The following is a 17,249-nucleotide window of genomic DNA, read 5'->3' as shown; positions in this document are numbered from 1 at the left end:
TACCATGTCCTCATCTCTAGACTCTAACCTGGCCCTTCCTGGGCCAAAACAAGCAGGAGGCATTTTGGCTAATGTGGTTGAATGGAGAGGTCACAGGAAAGACATGAATTGATCTGAAACATTTAAGAAATGAGAATATAAGCTATCAGTTCCACACTTCCAGTTATATGTTGTGATCCCTAGCGAGATGGACAGTGTGAGGAACAGGTAAACAACGAGATGTAGTAGAGTGAGGGGAAGGGGAAGGAGTCAGTTACTTCTTTCTTGTTGTGGTAGTCTAGTTTTGCTTCTTGATCTTTTCTTGGGCTTCCACAGTTTACAAAACTTTGCACACAGTTTCTCCACAGGTTTGATAGGTTTCAGATTCTTATCTAATTTGCATACAATAGGAATGCCAGTGGACAGATTCAGCTCCATGAGGGCTCTTCATACAGACCCTAAAGATGTTGGAAAATTCCACAAAGGCTACTGCCATGAGCTACAGTCAGGACATTCTTTTTCCCTTGAGCTGAGGGACTTTTTCCTTACTCCAGAAGGGTAGAATCCAGGCAATGTTTTCTTTTAGGCTTTCATGGGAGAGCAACTATAAGATTGATTTAGTGATAGTCTTTACTGATATGACTGTAGAGGAAGTAGATCAGCCTCTATTGAAGGGTGTGGCATGTACTAGAAGCATCCTCAGATCTTCACCTGAGGCACACCATGTTTAACAGTCATCTCTGTTTTGCTGAGGTCTGTTAGACGCTCATAACAACACTCATTCAGACACCAAGTCCTCTGAACATATGTGATCAATGGCATTTAGCACTGCCCAAAGGATAGAAATTGCCCTCTTCTGGACTGAGGTAAAGAGGTATCAAATTCAGTTTGCAAAATTCCTTTCAAAAACTCACCCTTTATCTTGGCTGACTTAAGGAGGGCAAGGATTTTTTACACTTCAGTCCATATAAAAATTGAGATCCTGAGGCTATACAAGCCAGATAGAAAAATGACAATTTGAGTGATCTGTTTGAGAACCATGGAAAGGGGCAGAGAAGCTGTGGATAATGGAGAGGTGATAACACAGGAAGAAGACAGGGATAAAAATGACTGTGATTGGACTTCCAGGAGCCAAGATAGTGGATTAAACAGTAGCAGTAAATTGCTGTCTTTCTCCCATATTTATCTCCAAGTAATCATAAAATAATATCCCTCAACAAATCTTGCGAGCAGTGAAGGCAGTAGAAGGATGGGGTGGAGTGGTCTTTTAGTCCAGGACACTTGAAGGATTTGTAAAATATGTACATCTCACTCAGGAAGTATATTCCAAACAGGAAGCATTCCAACAAGCCAGCAGCAAGCCCCAAATCAGCAAACCTGAGCCCAATGGTGAAGGGTCAACCAAAGCCAGTAGCAAGACTCCCTCTATCATGTGCCTTAGCATAGCTAGAGGAACTGGAAGACTTCAGCTCCAAGAATCACTACATGCTTTAGTGCAGCTCCAGGTGGGCAGGCATCCTCCAGGGACTGGACCTCGGCACGCTTCCCTACAGCTCAAGGCAAACAGGCTGTCTTCAGGGGCTGGACCTCCACGTGCTACAGAGTAGCCCCAGGGAAATTCAGTGAAACTCCACCTGTCATCAGCACACCCCAGGCACCACAACTAAGATCCCAGTTCAGCACCATGGAAGCAACCAGATGCCTCCAGTCTTCAGCTGCCAGCACCTAAAGCACCAGTGCACAGAGCCAGTGACCAGACCTGTGGTCATCATCACAGGAAGCTTAGAAAAGTGCCTTCTGTGTTCTAGCAGGGGAGCTCAACTTTAAAAGCCATGAAATAGGCCAAAAAAAAAATGAGCAAGAAGTAAAAATGAACATTGACAAAAGGAGAAATTTACTAACCTGACAGAGAATATCAAAACAAAAACTCAGAAGAGGACAACATAGTTTTATTTTTTACTTTGTTTATTTATTTTTAGTTTTCAACATTCATTTCCACAAGATTTTGAGTTCCAAATTTTCTCCCCATCTCTCCCTTCCCCCCACCCCAAGACACTTTGCATTCTGATTACCCCTTCCCCCAATCTGCCTTCCTTTCTGTCACATCCCTCCTTCCCTATATCCCCATCTCCTCTATTTTCTTGTAGGACAAGATAGATTTCTATACCCCATTGCCTATATTTCTTATTTCCCAGTTGCATATAAAAACAATTTTTAACATTCGTTTTTAAAACTTTGAGTTCCAACTTCTCTCTCTTCTTCCCTCCCTACCCATCCTCAATGAGAAGGCAAGCAATTCAATATATATTATACATATGTGGTTATGCAAAAGATTTCCATAAAAGTCATGTTGTGAAAGACTGACTATATTTCCCTCCATCCTATCCTGCCCCCATTTATTCTATTCTCTCTTTTGACCTTGTCCCTCCCCAAAAGTGTTTGCTTCTAATTACCCCCTCCTCCCCTTTGACCTCCCTTCTATCATCACCCCCACACCTGACTTATGCCCTTTCCCCTACTTTCCTGTACTGTAAGATAGAATTTCATACCAAATTGAGTGTCCATGTTGTTCCCTCCTTAAGCCAAATGAGATGAGAGTAAGCTTAACTTTTCCACTCTCACTTATTCCCTTTCCACTCCATTGAAAAAGCTTTTTCTTGCCTCTTTTATGAGAGATAATTTGCCCTATTCCATTTCTCCCTTTCTCCTCTCAATATATTCCTCTCTCACACCTTAATTTTATTTTTTAGATATCATCTCTTCCTATTCAATGCAACCTGTGCCCTCTGTCTATATGTATATAATCCTTCCTATTACCCAAGTACCTAGAAAAGTATCAAGAGATACAAATATTATCTTTCCATATAGGAATGCAAACAATTCAACTTTAGTAAGTCCCTCACTATTTCTCTTTCCTGTTTATTTTTTCATGCTTCTCTTGATTCTTGTGTTTGAAAGTCACACTTTCTATTTAGCTCTAGTCTTTTCCTCAAGAATGCTTGAAAGTCCTCTATTTCATTGAATGACCATTTTTTTCTCCTGAAGTACTGTACTGAGCTTTGCTGGGTAGGTGATTCTTGGTTTTAATCCAAACTCCTTTGACTTCTTGAATATCATATTCCAAGCCCTTCGATCCCTTAATGTAGAAGCTGCTAGATCTTGTGGTAACCTGATTGTATTTCCATCATACTCGAATCGTTTCTTTCTGGTTGCTTGCAATATTTTCTCCTTCACTTGGGAACTTTGAAATTTGGCCTCAATATTCCTAGGAGTGTTTCTTTTTGGATCTCCTTTGGGATTTGTGGATTCTTTCAACATTTTTCCCCCTGTGTCTAGAATATCAGGGCAGTATTCCTTGATAATTTCATGAAAGATGACATCTAGGCTCGTTTTTGATCACGGCCTTCAGGTGACACCATAATTTTTAAACTGTCTCTTCTGGATCTATTTTCCAGGTCAGTTGCTTTTCCAATGAGATATTTCACATTGTCTGATATTTTTTCATTCCTTTGGTTTTGTTTTATAATTTATTGATTTTTCTTAAAGTCATTAGCTTCCATCTGCTCCATTCTGATCTTTTAAGAAATTGTCTTCTTCAGTGAGATTTTGGATCTTCTTTTCTATCTGCCCAGTTCTGCTTTTCAGGGCATTCTGCTCCTCATTGACTTTCTGAATTTCTTTTGCCATGTGTGTTAGTCTATTTTTAAAGTGTTATTTTCTTCAGCATTTTTTGCAGTCTCCTTTAGCAAGCAGTTGACTCGGTTTTGTGATTTTCTTGCATCACTCTCATTTTTCTTCCAATTTTTGCTCTACCTCTCATATTTGATTTTCAGGATACTTTCTGAGCTCTTCTAGTGCCTGAAACCAATTCATATTTTTCTTGGAGGTTTTGGATGGAGGAATGTTGACTTTGTTTTCTTCTACTTGCATGCTTTGATCTTCCTTGTCACCAAAATAAGATTCTATAGTCAGATTTGTTTTCTGGTTTTTGCTCATTTTCTCAGCCATTTACTTGACTTTTGAGTTCTTTGTCAAGGTAGTTCTCTGCTTCCAGTGGGGGTGGAGGATATATAGTCAGCCACTCCATCCCTCCACAATCTGTGAACCAAGAGCTACAGAAACAGCTCCTATTGATGCTGCGGGTTCTTCTATCCCCTCCTCCTTCTGTCACCTTGGGGCTGAGGCCAGAGCACTCCACTCTCCTTCACTGCTCCCACAGGCTTTTCCCACTGACCTTCCAATTTATCCTCAGCGTTTGGAGTCATGAAGTCTGGAAACCACCACAGGTGTGAGAGATCCAATCTCCCCAAGGCCTGCTCAAGTCTACTCTGGACTGCACTCTGCTCCCACCATGGCTGGATAGACACTTCCTGGCAATCTTCCAGGCTGTCTTGTGTTTGGAGACTTGTTTCACTCCATCATTCTGTGAGTTCTGAAGCTCCAGAATTTGTTTAGAGTCATTTCTTACAGGTATTTGGCTGAACTTGGTGAGAGCTCTCTAGAAAGTCCATGTTGTTACTCTGCCTTCTTGGCTCTGCCCCCCCAACAGTATTGTTAATATACTTATATCTGAAACCTCAAAGGGGAACATGAATTGGTCTCACATCCAAAAACTCCCCCTGGAAGAGCTCAAGAAGGATTTTAAAGGTCAAATAAGAGAGGCAGAAGAAAAATTGGGAAGAGAAATGAGAGGTGTGCAAGAATGAGTCAATAGCTTCAAAAAAGGGCAAAAAATTGACTGAAGAAAACAATTAATTAAAAAATACAATTTGACAAATGGAAAAAATCCACTGCAGAAAACAACTTCTTAAAAACTAGAATTTTCCACATGGAAAAGGAAGTTTGTACCATCTAATTGAAGAAAATAATTTCTTAAAAATTAGAATTGGGCAAGTGGAAGCTAATGACTCTATGAGACATCAAGAATTGATCAAACAAAATCAAAAGAATTTTTTAAAATAGAAGAAAATGTAAAATATCTCATTAGACAAACAACTGACCTAGAAATGTAGGACAGGTAATTTAAGAATTATTGGACTACCTGAAAGCCATGATAAAAAAAAAGAGCCTGGACAGTACATTTCAAGAAATTATCAAGGAAAACTGCCCTGATATCCTAGAACTGGAGGGAAACATCAATACATCAATCCCTGCCAAAAGAGATCCCAAATTGAAAACACTAGAAATATTCACAACAATATCAGGAGTGAAACAAGGATGTCCATTATCACCACTGTTATTCAATATTGTACTAGAAATGTTAGCTTAGCAATAAGAGAAGAAAAATAAAATGAAGGAATTAGAATAGGCAATTAGAAAACAAAGCTATCACTTTTTGCAGATGATATTATGGTATACTTAGAGGATCCTAGAGAATCAATTTTAAAAAAACTACTTAAGATAATTAACTACTTAACAAAGTTGTAGAGTGTAAAATAAACCCACATAAATCATTGGCATTTCTCTATATTCCTAAGAAAGCCCAATAGCCAGAGATAAAAAGAGAAATTTCATTTAAAGTTATTGGAGACATATAAAGTATTTGGGAATCTGTCTGCCAAGACAAATCCAAGAAATGTATGAAGACAATTACAAAACATTTGTCACACAAAATCACATCTAAACAATTGGAAAAATATAAATTTCTCATGGGTTGACTGAGCTAATGTAATAAAAATGTCATTTCTGTCTAAATTAATATGTTAAGTGCCATACCAATCAAACTACCAAAAATTTATTTTAAAGAACTAGAAAAAAATAGCAAAATTCATCTGGAAGAGCAAAAGATCAAAAATATCATGGATTTAATGAAAAGAAATACAAATGAATAGGTTAGACACACAAGCCACAGTAGTCAATGAATATAGTAATCTACTGTTTGATAAACACAAAGAGTACAGCTTCTAGGATAAGAACTCACTATTTGACCAAAACTGCTAGGAAAGCTGAAAAATAGCTTAGCAGAAGCTACACACAAACCAATATATTACATATATCAAGATATGGTCAAAACAGGTACGTGATTTAAACATAAACAATGATACCATAAGTAAATTAGAATAACAAAAAATAGTTTACCTGTCAAATCTGTGGAGAATTGAAGAATTTATTACAAAACAAGAAATGGAGAACATTATGAAATACAAAATGAATAATTTTGATTACATTACATTAAAAATGTTTTGTACAAACAAAGCCAATGTAATTAACATTAGAAAAAAATCAGAAAGCTGAGAAATAATTTTTCTACTTAATGTCTCTAAAAAGGACTCATTCTAAAATACATAGAGAAGTGAGCTAAATTTATAGGACTACAAATGATTCCCCAACTGATAAATCAGAAGATATGAACAGGCAGTTTTCACATGAAGAAATTAAAATCATGTTTAATCATATGAAAAAATGCTTTAAATCACTATTCATTACAGAAATGAAAATTGAAACAAATCTGAGATACCACCTCAAACTTATCAGATTAGCTAATAGGACAAAATAGGAAAATGATAAATATTGGAGATGTGGGAAAATTGGGACACAAATGCATTGTTGATGGAGTTGTGAACTGATCCAGCCATTCTGGAGAAGGGTTGGGAACTATGTCCAAAGACCTACGAAACTATGCATACCTTTGATCCAGCAGTACCAGTACTAGGTCTGTATCCCAAAGAGAATGTCAAAAAGGGAAAATGACACACAAATACAAAAATATTTAGAGCAGGTTTTGGGGTTTTTTAGGGGGGGGAGGTGGCAAAGACTTGGAAATTGAAGGGATGCCCATCAATAGCTGAACAAGTTGTGGTATATGAATGTTATGGAATACTATTGTGTTATTAGAAATGATGAGCAGGAAGATTTCAGAAAATCCTGGAAAGTCTTACATGAACTGATGTTTAATGAAGTAAGCAGAACCAGGAGAACATTGTATGCCGTAATATTGTATGCAGTGTATGCAGACATTGTGCAATGACCAGCTTTGATAGACGAAGCTCTTCCAAGCAATACAATGATCTAAGACAATTCCAAAAGACTCACAATGGAAAATGCTATCCACATTCAGAGAAAGACCTATGAAGTCCAAAGACAGATCAAAGGATATTATTTTCTCTTTTATGTTGTTTTTTTTTCTTTCTCATGGTTTTTCCTTTTTGTTCTGATTCTTTTTTCAAAGCATCACTAATGTGGAAATATGTTTAATATACTTGTACATATATAGTCTATATCAGGTTGCTTGTCATCTTGGGGAGTGGGGAAGGGAGAGAGGGAGGCAGAAAAAAATTGGAACAAAAAATTTTATAAAAGTGAATGTTTACAACTCTCTTTGCAAGTAACTGGGAAAAAATACTATTAAGTGGGGAAAATGGCAGTGATTGTTGATCCCATTCTAACTAGGGTTTCTTATACAATTAGAGATGGGAATGGACAATATTCAAGAACAAACATGGGGGTAACCTTTCTGACTCTCCTAAGGAGGGGTCAGTGCAATGGTGGCCAGATCTCCAGGCACTGTCATTATTTCATCTTGGATATACACACTATAGGTTGCCAATTATCAGCCCAAATTGATAAAGAGGTTTCATTTTAACCTGACTTTTGCCTGTTTCTGAGATGATATTCAGAAATTTCCTTAGTGTGAAATTTTCATTTGAAGAACATATATTTAAAAACTTCTCTTCTATAGGTTATTAACAAATGGGGAAGAGGAAATGAAATGCTCCAGCTAGATGCTCAAGCAGAAGTTACAGAAGTTTTATGAAGCACTTACTCTGTGTTGGGCTTACTACGTGCTTGCTACCATGTAAAGTGATGAGAATACAAAGAGAAACATCCCACCTTCAAGAAGGTTAAATTCTAAGGGAGGAAAGAAACACATAAATTGAAGCTGAAAAGGTGGAAAATGGAATTAAGATACCCAACAGTGGGGAGCATTTTAGAGAAGGTGCAGTTAGGAGTACAACCTACAGAGAAATAAAGACATGGCTAGCATAGGCATCATCTTTAAAATACAAATTCCAAGAGGACTTCTAGAGATGTCCAGGGATGAAGTAAGCTCCCAGTGTGAAGAGCTTTTTATGCATTATAGAAAACAGTCCAGGTGAGTCAAAGAAGCAGCCTGGTCTGGAAAGAAGTATGTAAGACCTTGGAAGGTTAGGAATCTTATTCATCTACATACATTTTAAAACCTAGTTTATACTGGAATATTTACAGTTCTTTTCACAGGACACTTCAATTCCCAACAATGTCTTTACACTTACTATCTTCATTCACACTTTATCTCTTCTTCTGCCCTTACCTAGTATCTTTTAAAATTCACCTCAAAGCCTACCTTAAGTAGATTTCTCATTAGTGTGGGTTCACCAAGGAATCTTTGAGATCAATGGCAGAAAATCCTAGGGGAAAAAATGAAGGCCTATGGAAATGGGTCTCAGGGAAGGATTTGGTATTCTGAAACAAAGCAGTCATTTATATTGTGGGTGCTGAAGAAACAGCTCCAAGACAGCCCTACATGGTCCTTGCTCAGCTAGGAACAACTCTTCAATGGCTTGCTCAGTTGTGTTCATGCGCTGGAAGCTACTTGAGCATCAAGGCCCAAAACAGAGAGAATGTAAAGACCAAAGAAGGAGCCACCTAATACAGGAACACTAAGTTCCTTTCACATCTTCCACACATATAGGACAATAGGAGAAGCCACTCCCTAAGTGGAGAGATGAGCACTTCTCAAAAGCAAACATTTCTCATTTTTTATTTAGAGTTCAAATAGACTAGAAACCATCAAGTCTAACCTCTTCACTTCACAAATTTTACAAATGAGGAAACTGAGGTTCAGAGAGGGTAAGTAAATTGCCCAGGACCACACAGTTTGTGTATGAAACAGAAATGTAAATCCAAGTCCACATCTCTATACAGTATGCCCCCCCACCTGCCCCTTGCTCAGTTGAGAAAAAGCATTGAACTTAATTTTTGTTGTAAGGGACTTGGCAGACATAAATTTGGGTTTATATTAGACATAAAAGGAACAATAATCAATTAATTTATTATTATGATGGGTCTGAGAGATTGGTAAGCAGGGGATGTGAATATTTATTGTATTTTATTGATTGGGAAACTGATTTAAAAGTAAATCTTTTCTCAAGTCCAAGTTTAAAGCATAAAGGAACATTTTCTCAGATAGAAAACAAGAAACAAGGCACCCCAGTCTCTTGATTTATACTTCACTCCACTATCCATAGGTGTATGATGCTTGCCAAAGAGAAGGACACCCTAGAGGTCACTTGAATCTATGCTCTTAAAAAAACACCTCAAATTCCTTAGAAGGGTACTGTAGACTGACAGGATCAATCTTTCTTCTGTCTTCCAGGACTTCTGAGAAGCAAAGCAGAGAAATCCCTACATAATACATTAGGTAGCCTATCTAGATCTTTCCAAAATAACATTTAGAGGCTAGTTCCCCAGAGAAGGTAGACTCTTGAGGAGAGGGAAATACCTGGCATTGAGTTTTCCCTTGGTACTGTTCTCCATCTATAGACAACAAACATCCCTCAAAGATCTGTGTTGTACTTATAATCCAATTCTCCCTCTTCTAGTGAACCTGGAGAGTTACTAACACCAATTCCATCTCTCTACCTTTTTTCTAGGATGAAGGATATCAGATAGGACATTAGTTTGTCTCAGGTACCAAATGGGACACTAGGTATACTCTTCAGGAAAAATTATGGAGACACAAGAAAAATATTGAACAAACATGACTTTGGGATTCCCTTCCCTGTCCCAAGAAAATAGGCAATGCAATGCTTATAACAAAAATCATAATGAAGGAACAATGCCTCTACTAAGCCTTGTTTGTTTCCATGCAGAAACAGGATGGAGATAGATAGATAGATAGATAGATAGATAGATAGATAGATAGATAGATAGATAGATAGATAGATAGATAGATGGATGGATGGATGGATGGATGGATGGATGGATGGATGGATGGATGGATGGATAGATGGATAGATGATAGATAGATAGATAGATAGATAGATAGATAGATAGATAGATAGATAGATAGATGGATAGATGGATGGATGGATGGATGGATGGATGGATGGATGGATGGATGGATGGATTAATATTAGATTTACCCCTTTCAGGGTTGTTTGCCATTTATCACAACTGAGTGCACTGTCCTTGTATTTGTGAGCTTTGGACATAAAGCATGTGACATGGGTGAATGACACAATTGTCATCTTGCTGAAACCTTTCCAAGAGCTAAACAGACCAGATAAATCAAGAATTCAGATCTTGCCTCAGTTCTCTGAAATTGCTTCTTAGACAGTTCCAACTGAATGACCAATATCAAAAAATGTACTGTATTGTGGCTTTGGGGAACTAATTATTTAAAAAGGATAAATATTAGGCAAAATCCTTCTCTGCCCTGGCATGATTCTCCAACTTAAGCTATTTTGTCTAATATGAAACCATGAAAGTTAAAATTCAAAGGTATCAAGGTTTAAAGTTTGTATGAAACAAACAGATTTTACAACCAAACTCAATGAATTTTCTTTTGTTTCATAAAATAAAAGAAGTTCTTTCAAAACAGCTTATTTATGTAGACTTAGCTCCAAGATCATTTAACCTGCATCACACAAACTGCTGCAACACCTACTGAAAACTAAAGGAAGCTGCCTATTCTTCCTAGTCATTGCAGATTGCATTTGAAGAAAACCTTGGACAGCAGTTTTCTGCAAAGCCAGGAGGAACAGCAGCAAAATGAGCACAGGTGAGTAACAATGCATTCTCAGAAGCAAACATTTGCCTTGGTCCAAAATGCTTTGGAGTCCATTGAATGGTATTGCATAAAGGAAGGATATTTGGAGCCAGGACAATAAAAATGAGCATATATCCCACTTTATTATATTTTCTGGGCAGCAACTGAGTCCCATTCTGTAGCATTGTCTTATTAGGGAACTAGGTGGTATATTGAATAGAATACTGGACTTGGAATCAGCAAGAACTGTGCTCAAATCCTGCCTCAGACTAGCTGTGAGACCCTGGACAAGTACAACAGTTAGCACAATGCTCAGCACATAAGCATTTAGTAGTTGTGTATTTAATGGCTTGACCTTTCTCAGCCTTAGTTTCCTTATCTGTAAAATGAGGATAATAATAGCACATGCTTCACAGGATTTATGTAAGGATCAGATGAGAATAAGAAGAGGCTGAAAAGAAGCATTTCTATAGTCTCTACTATGTGCCAAGAACTGTGGTAAGTGTTTTATATATATACACACACACACACACACACACACACACACACACACACACACATATATAGCATCTCATTTGATCCTCATAAGAAACCCGTGAGGTAAGTGCTGTTATCATCCCCATTTTAAAGATGAAGAAGGTGAGACAAACAGAGGTTAAGTTACTTAACCAGGGTCACCCAGCTCGTAAGTGTTGGAAGCTGGATTTGAACTAGATGTAAAGCGTTTTGAAAATCTTCAAGTTCTAAAAAGTGTTACTTATTATTATCCAAAGAGGAAGCTGACCAGATTTCTGTAACTTCATGTCACAGTGACAAAATCCACTGCAGCAATAAGATGCCATGCTCTCTGGAGCTGAATGTCTTTGCTGGATTTAAAGATCTAAATGCCTTATGTGGCAATACTCACTGCTCTCCCCTATTCAAAGGACACAGAATAAGCATCCACATAAAATCAGAGCTAAAAGAACTTTATCAATCATTTACCCCAAGGCAATAGGAGATACAGGAAAGAGCACTGGTTTGCCAGACTATGCAATTTTGTTACAAGAAGAAAGAAGAATTGTTGGGTAGTGATAAAAATGTTCAAAAGAAAAGAGCATCAATAAATCATTAGAAAATACAGAAGAAAATTTAAAAGCAAAGACATAAATACTGAATAATTTTATTACTATGTTGTTCAATTTTATGCAGTTTTTAAAAATTACACAAAATTTGTGTTTTATATTATCTTGATCATATTATGTACTGATGTTCATTTAAAGTCATTTTTTTAAAATTTAGAAACATACTGGTTTGAAAACTAAAAGAAACTTGGTCTCTAGTTCAATCTCCAAAACTTCTTAGCTGTGTGATCATAGAAATGTCACTTAACCTTTCTGAGTTCCCTAATCTGCAATAATATTTGCATACCTACTTCATTGGACTGTTGTGGAGAAAGTACTACCTAAATGCCTTTCATAAACGAAAACTGTTCTTAATATAAGACCCCACAGTCACCCCCACAGTCACCCCCATCATCCTGTTGTATGGAAAGGCTCATCAGAGCCCAGGAAGGCTGATGGGTTTACACAATATTTAAAAAATAAATATGCAAATAGATGTATATTGTAATGCATGCATATATTTGTTTTTGCATATGTATATTGTGTACATATATATTTGCATGTAGGCATACGTATGCATATGTACATGTAATGTGTATGTGTCTGTGTGTAGACAACTAAATAGCACAGAAAATAGAATGCTGAGCCTGGAGTAGGAAGTCCTGAGTTCAAGTCTCAAACATTTACTAGCTATATGACACTGGGTAAGTCACTTAACCTCTGTTTACCTCAATTTCCTTATCAGTAAAATGAGAATTAAAATAGTATCTATTTCCTATGGTTGTTGTGAGATGACATTTGTGCAGTATTTAGCACAATGTCTATGATGCTATATAGATGCTCTCTGAATGTTAGCTATTGTTCTCAATGTTATTTTATAGTCAGAAGGCAGATTAGCGTTCAAGTCTCCTGACATTTAATATAATACTCATTCAGTACTGTTGCTACATTCAGTTACAGATGAATGACTGAGATTATTATTAACTTTACTAGTAAAAGAGTTACTAAAACAGACTGGCACAGGCTCAGTGAACCAGCATATTCAGTCCTAGATCATCTTTTAACCAGGATTACAGATACTTGTGCCTATATGCACTCTCTTTCTCTTGCCCAAATGAACATGGTTTATAAAGATGCATTTGGATATTTTTTCTTCATTTTTTGACCATTCAAATGAGACATAAACTGAGAACTCCCTTTAAAAAGCATATGTAGCACCATACATATATAAGAACATATTGGTATGTAGAAGACAAATTTTTCAAACCATTCATCTTCCCTAAATATCAGGGAAAACAAAAGCATGCTAAGTTCAGAATGCATAAAGCATTCTCTCCAAAGATAATGCCAAAATTCTGCTAATCAATCTATGCCCAGAGTTACAACTGGTCAGAGTAGCTAGCTATTTAGAAAGCGAAGCTTAAAGAAAATGATGCAAAACCCTCCATGTGTTTCCAACCACCTATCATGATGCCTGAAATTCTCTCATTAGAAATTCAGTCATTAAGTTCTTAAAATCTTTTCAATCTTACATATTCCACCATCAAAAGTTAAGATGGTAACATCATTTTGCATCTAAGACCTTAGTTTAAAAGAATTCTGAGCAGAGAAAACTGAAGGTAAGAAGCAGAAGTTAAATTGCTCATGTACAGTATTGTGTGATCCATAAGGATAGAAGGAATGGTCATCTCACCACAGGTCCAATGAAGTATTGAAATAGTGAAGTCCCTCTCCAGTTTATACATGGGAAATTGACTTTCTGAACTTGAGTGCAATTTATCCTTGTTCAGTTGTTATCCAGTGATTTGCTATCCCTTCCAACTTTGTGTAATTTATAAATCTGATGCATCTGCCTCCTATGCCCTCATCCAAAACCATTGATAAAGATGTTACACAGCATAGGGTTGAGCACAAATCCTTGGAGTGCTCATTGTAGACCTAGTTACAAATTGACAAGGAACCATTAACAACCCTTCTTAGAATCTAGGCAGTAAGCCAGTTCCAAATTCCATCTAATTCTAACATTGTCCCCATCTATTTACTCCCAGATCAGCAGAGGCTTTGCTAAAGTAAGCTATTCTTACAGAATACTCCTGCTCTACTAATTTAATATGCCTCCAAAAATATTTTTATTGAGGCATCAGAAGTTGCTCCATCTACCAATTCCTGCTTTTTAGAAAGACCAGAAATGCAAAAGCAGGACTTCTCAACCAGCCAGTTGAACTGGACAGTGAAGGGTCTGGATTTCTCTGTCACTACCTTGGATATATTTCCATAATTCCAAGAAGCTACTGCATCTGCCATGACTTGACTTGGGATTGTGGCCACATACATATATACATGCACTAAAACATATACATAGCCACACACAATGACTCACCCATTTATTCATTCACACTCACATTGCACACTTTATTTTTTATTTTTATTTATTAATTTAACATATGCTGCAATGAGCCCAAGAGAAGTCTAAGAAGCTCCTGAACAATAGCTGCCACTTAACCCAGGGAATTAGAAAAGCAGGTAGTGGAAATAAAGACAGAAAAAGGAGATTTCTATTGATAGAGAAGAACTATATAATCAGAGCCCCTACAATTAAAATACAAGGACCTCTGCAGAGTTATTTAATCCCTGAACCAGATCTCAACACTTCAGCTTTGTCTCAGTATTCCAATTTAATCCGTTGGGTATTAATCTGGTTCTTTGGCTCTGTGTACCATTCTGTACCCCATAATAACTACATTATTTTAACTGAAATGTTCTATATATTCAATCAGGTAACCAATTAAAAGTATTTGTTCATAGTATTAACCAAGTTGGCTAAGTCAACCAATTATTTATATGTTACGAGGACAGCAAAAAATAAATAGAAAAAAATGGTGATTGTCTTCTTCATTGTTTCACAATATAAGGATATTTCTATTAAATGAAGATCTATAGATAGCAATTTGGTACTTGAATATAAGTAACATTACAAAGAGAAAACTTTCTCAGTAATGAATGTCATCTTTGAAAAAAAATTTGGGTGCCAAAGAGAATTCACATAAATAAGGCATTTCAACAGAAATGGATAAGTTGAGAAAAGCAAAAAATACCAGAGAATCAGGGGATTCTAAATTTGTTGAAATTTTCAAAATCTTCCCCGATAACAGTCCACTGTCAAGTAATAACTTCTGATGCTTTGTGTAGTTTACAGGCAAGTGACTTTCTCCAACACTTACAACAGCTCCAGTAGTGTTACTGGTTTCATTCTCCTGGGATTCACCTACACTGGAGAGACTCAGAAACTTCTCTTCATAGTACTCTTGACAATTTACATTCTGACCCTCTTGGGGAATGGATCTATTATTTGTGCTGTGTGCTGGGACGAACGAATTCATACCCCCATGTACATACTACTGGCCAACTTCTCCTTCCTGGAGATCTGCTATGTCACTACTACCGTCCCCAATATGTTAGCCAACTTCTTCTCAGAGACCAAGGTCATCTCTTTGTCTGGATGCCTTCTCCAGTTTTATTTGTTCTCCTCTTTTGGTGCAGTAGAATGTCTTTTTCTGGCCATCATGGCATTTGATCGGTATCTTGCCATCTGCCGGCCTCTACACTACCACATCATCATGACAAGACATCTCCGAACCAGACTGGTTGTCACTTGCTGGGTAATTGGTTTCCTCTGGTACCCGGTCCCCGCTATTATCATTTCCCAGTTGCCTTTTTGTGGCCCCAAGATCATTGACCACATTCTATGTGACCCATCCCCAATTTTAGTACTCACTTGTACACCAGCAACTATGATAGAATTTACCTGTTCCTTCTTGAGTTCTATGATTCTAGCTGTCCCCTTCTTCTTTATTATAGGGACCTACACTCTGGTCCTGAAAGCAGTGCTGAGGATACCTTCAGGAAGAGGGAAAAGAAAGGCCTTCTCTACCTGTGGTTCCCATATTGTTGTAGTGTCCCTCTTCTATGGATCTGCAATGGTTATTTATATGAGGCCAAGATCTGGGAATGAAGCAGAGACTCTGAAGATTGTAACTCTGTTTTATTCCATGGTGACCCCATTCTTGAACCCTGTCATCTATAGCCTTAGGAATAAAGAGATGAAGGATGCCCTTAGGAAAGTGCTAGGACATGAGAATGAAAGTCTTTGTAAAAGATATCCTTTGAGATCTAGCTAGACTTTTAACATTCTTCAGAGATGAATATCTAAGAATAACTAGTATTTGTAAGAAACGTGGTCATTCTATTACTCAGCCTCACTGATCTATGGAGTCCCTTAGCTTTCCTCACATTGTTAATACATATAAGTTCAAAACTTTTATTTATCAGTAATTTTTTTGAAATTCAAATAAAGAAGAGATTGCCCAACCACAAATTTCCTTTTTAAAAAACCAAATAACTCTTATGTTCACTAATAAATAGAAGAAAAGAAAAGATTTGAAAAACTTTTTTTTGTCTTAGACTCTTGTTGCTATAAACAGAAAATGGAAATTATCTTAGTCTTTGAGTAATTCTGAGAATAGCTAAATCATAATGAATTTGTATTTCTATTTTTAAAGAATAATTTGCCATCATCCATCTCCTTGTCTGTTATTGTAGTTCATATAACTGAATGAATGTCATAGAACTATAAATCTAGAGTGGGAAGAAAGTTGAGATGTCCACCAGCTCATTTTACAGACATATAAACTGAGACCCAGAGGGGTCAAATGTCTTCCACAATAACAGATAAGGTCGTAATTCAAACTGAGATCCCATGACTTCAAATTCATTGCTCTTTCCACTGCATCACATTGCCTTCCCACATGTCTTCTCATATTTTTCTTAAAAGTCGCCTTTTCAAAAGAACAGCATTCCCATCAATCATAATAATGTAAGTAAAATCAACTTGGAGAAACATCAAAAACCTAGTGATCTGTTCGTAGCCTTGCTGTTGCTTCTGCCTTTGTTGTGTCTATTCTTTCTGATTTCAGATTAAGCAATATTAGAGGTCTTTATGACCCTGTGGGCTCCAAAAGGTCAGAAGGGCAGGCACCAGAATTCTGGGAGCTTAACTACATGCTAGAATTTACAGGAAAAGTACGGGTGAGGCAAGAGCCATGGCCCTGAAGAGTCACTTGCTAAACATAAGTCAGCAGTAACTATCCATTGGCCATATCAAACTTGGAAGTGAGGTTAGCAGGAGCTAGGGCAGGGGGCTGATATGAGTGGTGGAGAACAAATGCTTTATATCAAATACTTTAAGTGTCAGTTCAGTCTTCCCAAGGACTCAGGTAATAAATCACAGAGTATTATGTATGATGATCCCCAACCCCAGTTGGTGGGGGGAGGGTGGAAATCTTCATAACTTCTATTCCCGCTATATATTTGCAGTAAATGCCCCTTTGCAAAAATTAGTCAATGTTAATTGATTAAAT

At 37.1% G+C, this 17,249-nt stretch overlaps 1 protein-coding gene and 1 pseudogene across 1 annotated transcript; one reads left to right on the top strand and one right to left on the bottom strand.

The window, feature by feature from the left end:
* Window positions 1–249: 249 nt before the first annotated feature.
* Window positions 250–850, bottom strand: LOC140514070 (phosphoglycerate mutase 1-like; annotated as a pseudogene).
* A 14,158-nt stretch (window positions 851–15,008) lies between these two features.
* On the top strand, window positions 15,009–16,010 carry LOC140514069 (olfactory receptor 11G2-like). Its single transcript, XM_072624055.1, has one exon. The coding sequence runs from the start codon at window positions 15,009–15,011 to the stop codon at window positions 16,008–16,010; it is 1,002 nt and encodes a 333-aa protein (XP_072480156.1).
* The last annotated feature ends 1,239 nt before the right edge of the window (window positions 16,011–17,249 follow it).

The sequence above is a fragment of the Notamacropus eugenii genome, chromosome 7 (assembly GCF_028372415.1).
Source record: "Notamacropus eugenii isolate mMacEug1 chromosome 7, mMacEug1.pri_v2, whole genome shotgun sequence".
In the NCBI taxonomy this organism is placed as follows: Eukaryota; Metazoa; Chordata; class Mammalia; order Diprotodontia; family Macropodidae; genus Notamacropus; species Notamacropus eugenii.
The sequence above is the reverse complement of the archived record's forward strand: the minus strand, read 5'-3'. Positions and strand labels throughout refer to the sequence as shown.

Excerpts from the sequence above, each read along its gene's own strand:
- LOC140514069 (XM_072624055.1), top strand. The coding sequence starts at position 15,009 with ATGCTTTGTGTAGTTTACAGGCAAGTGACTTTCTCCAACACTTACAAC.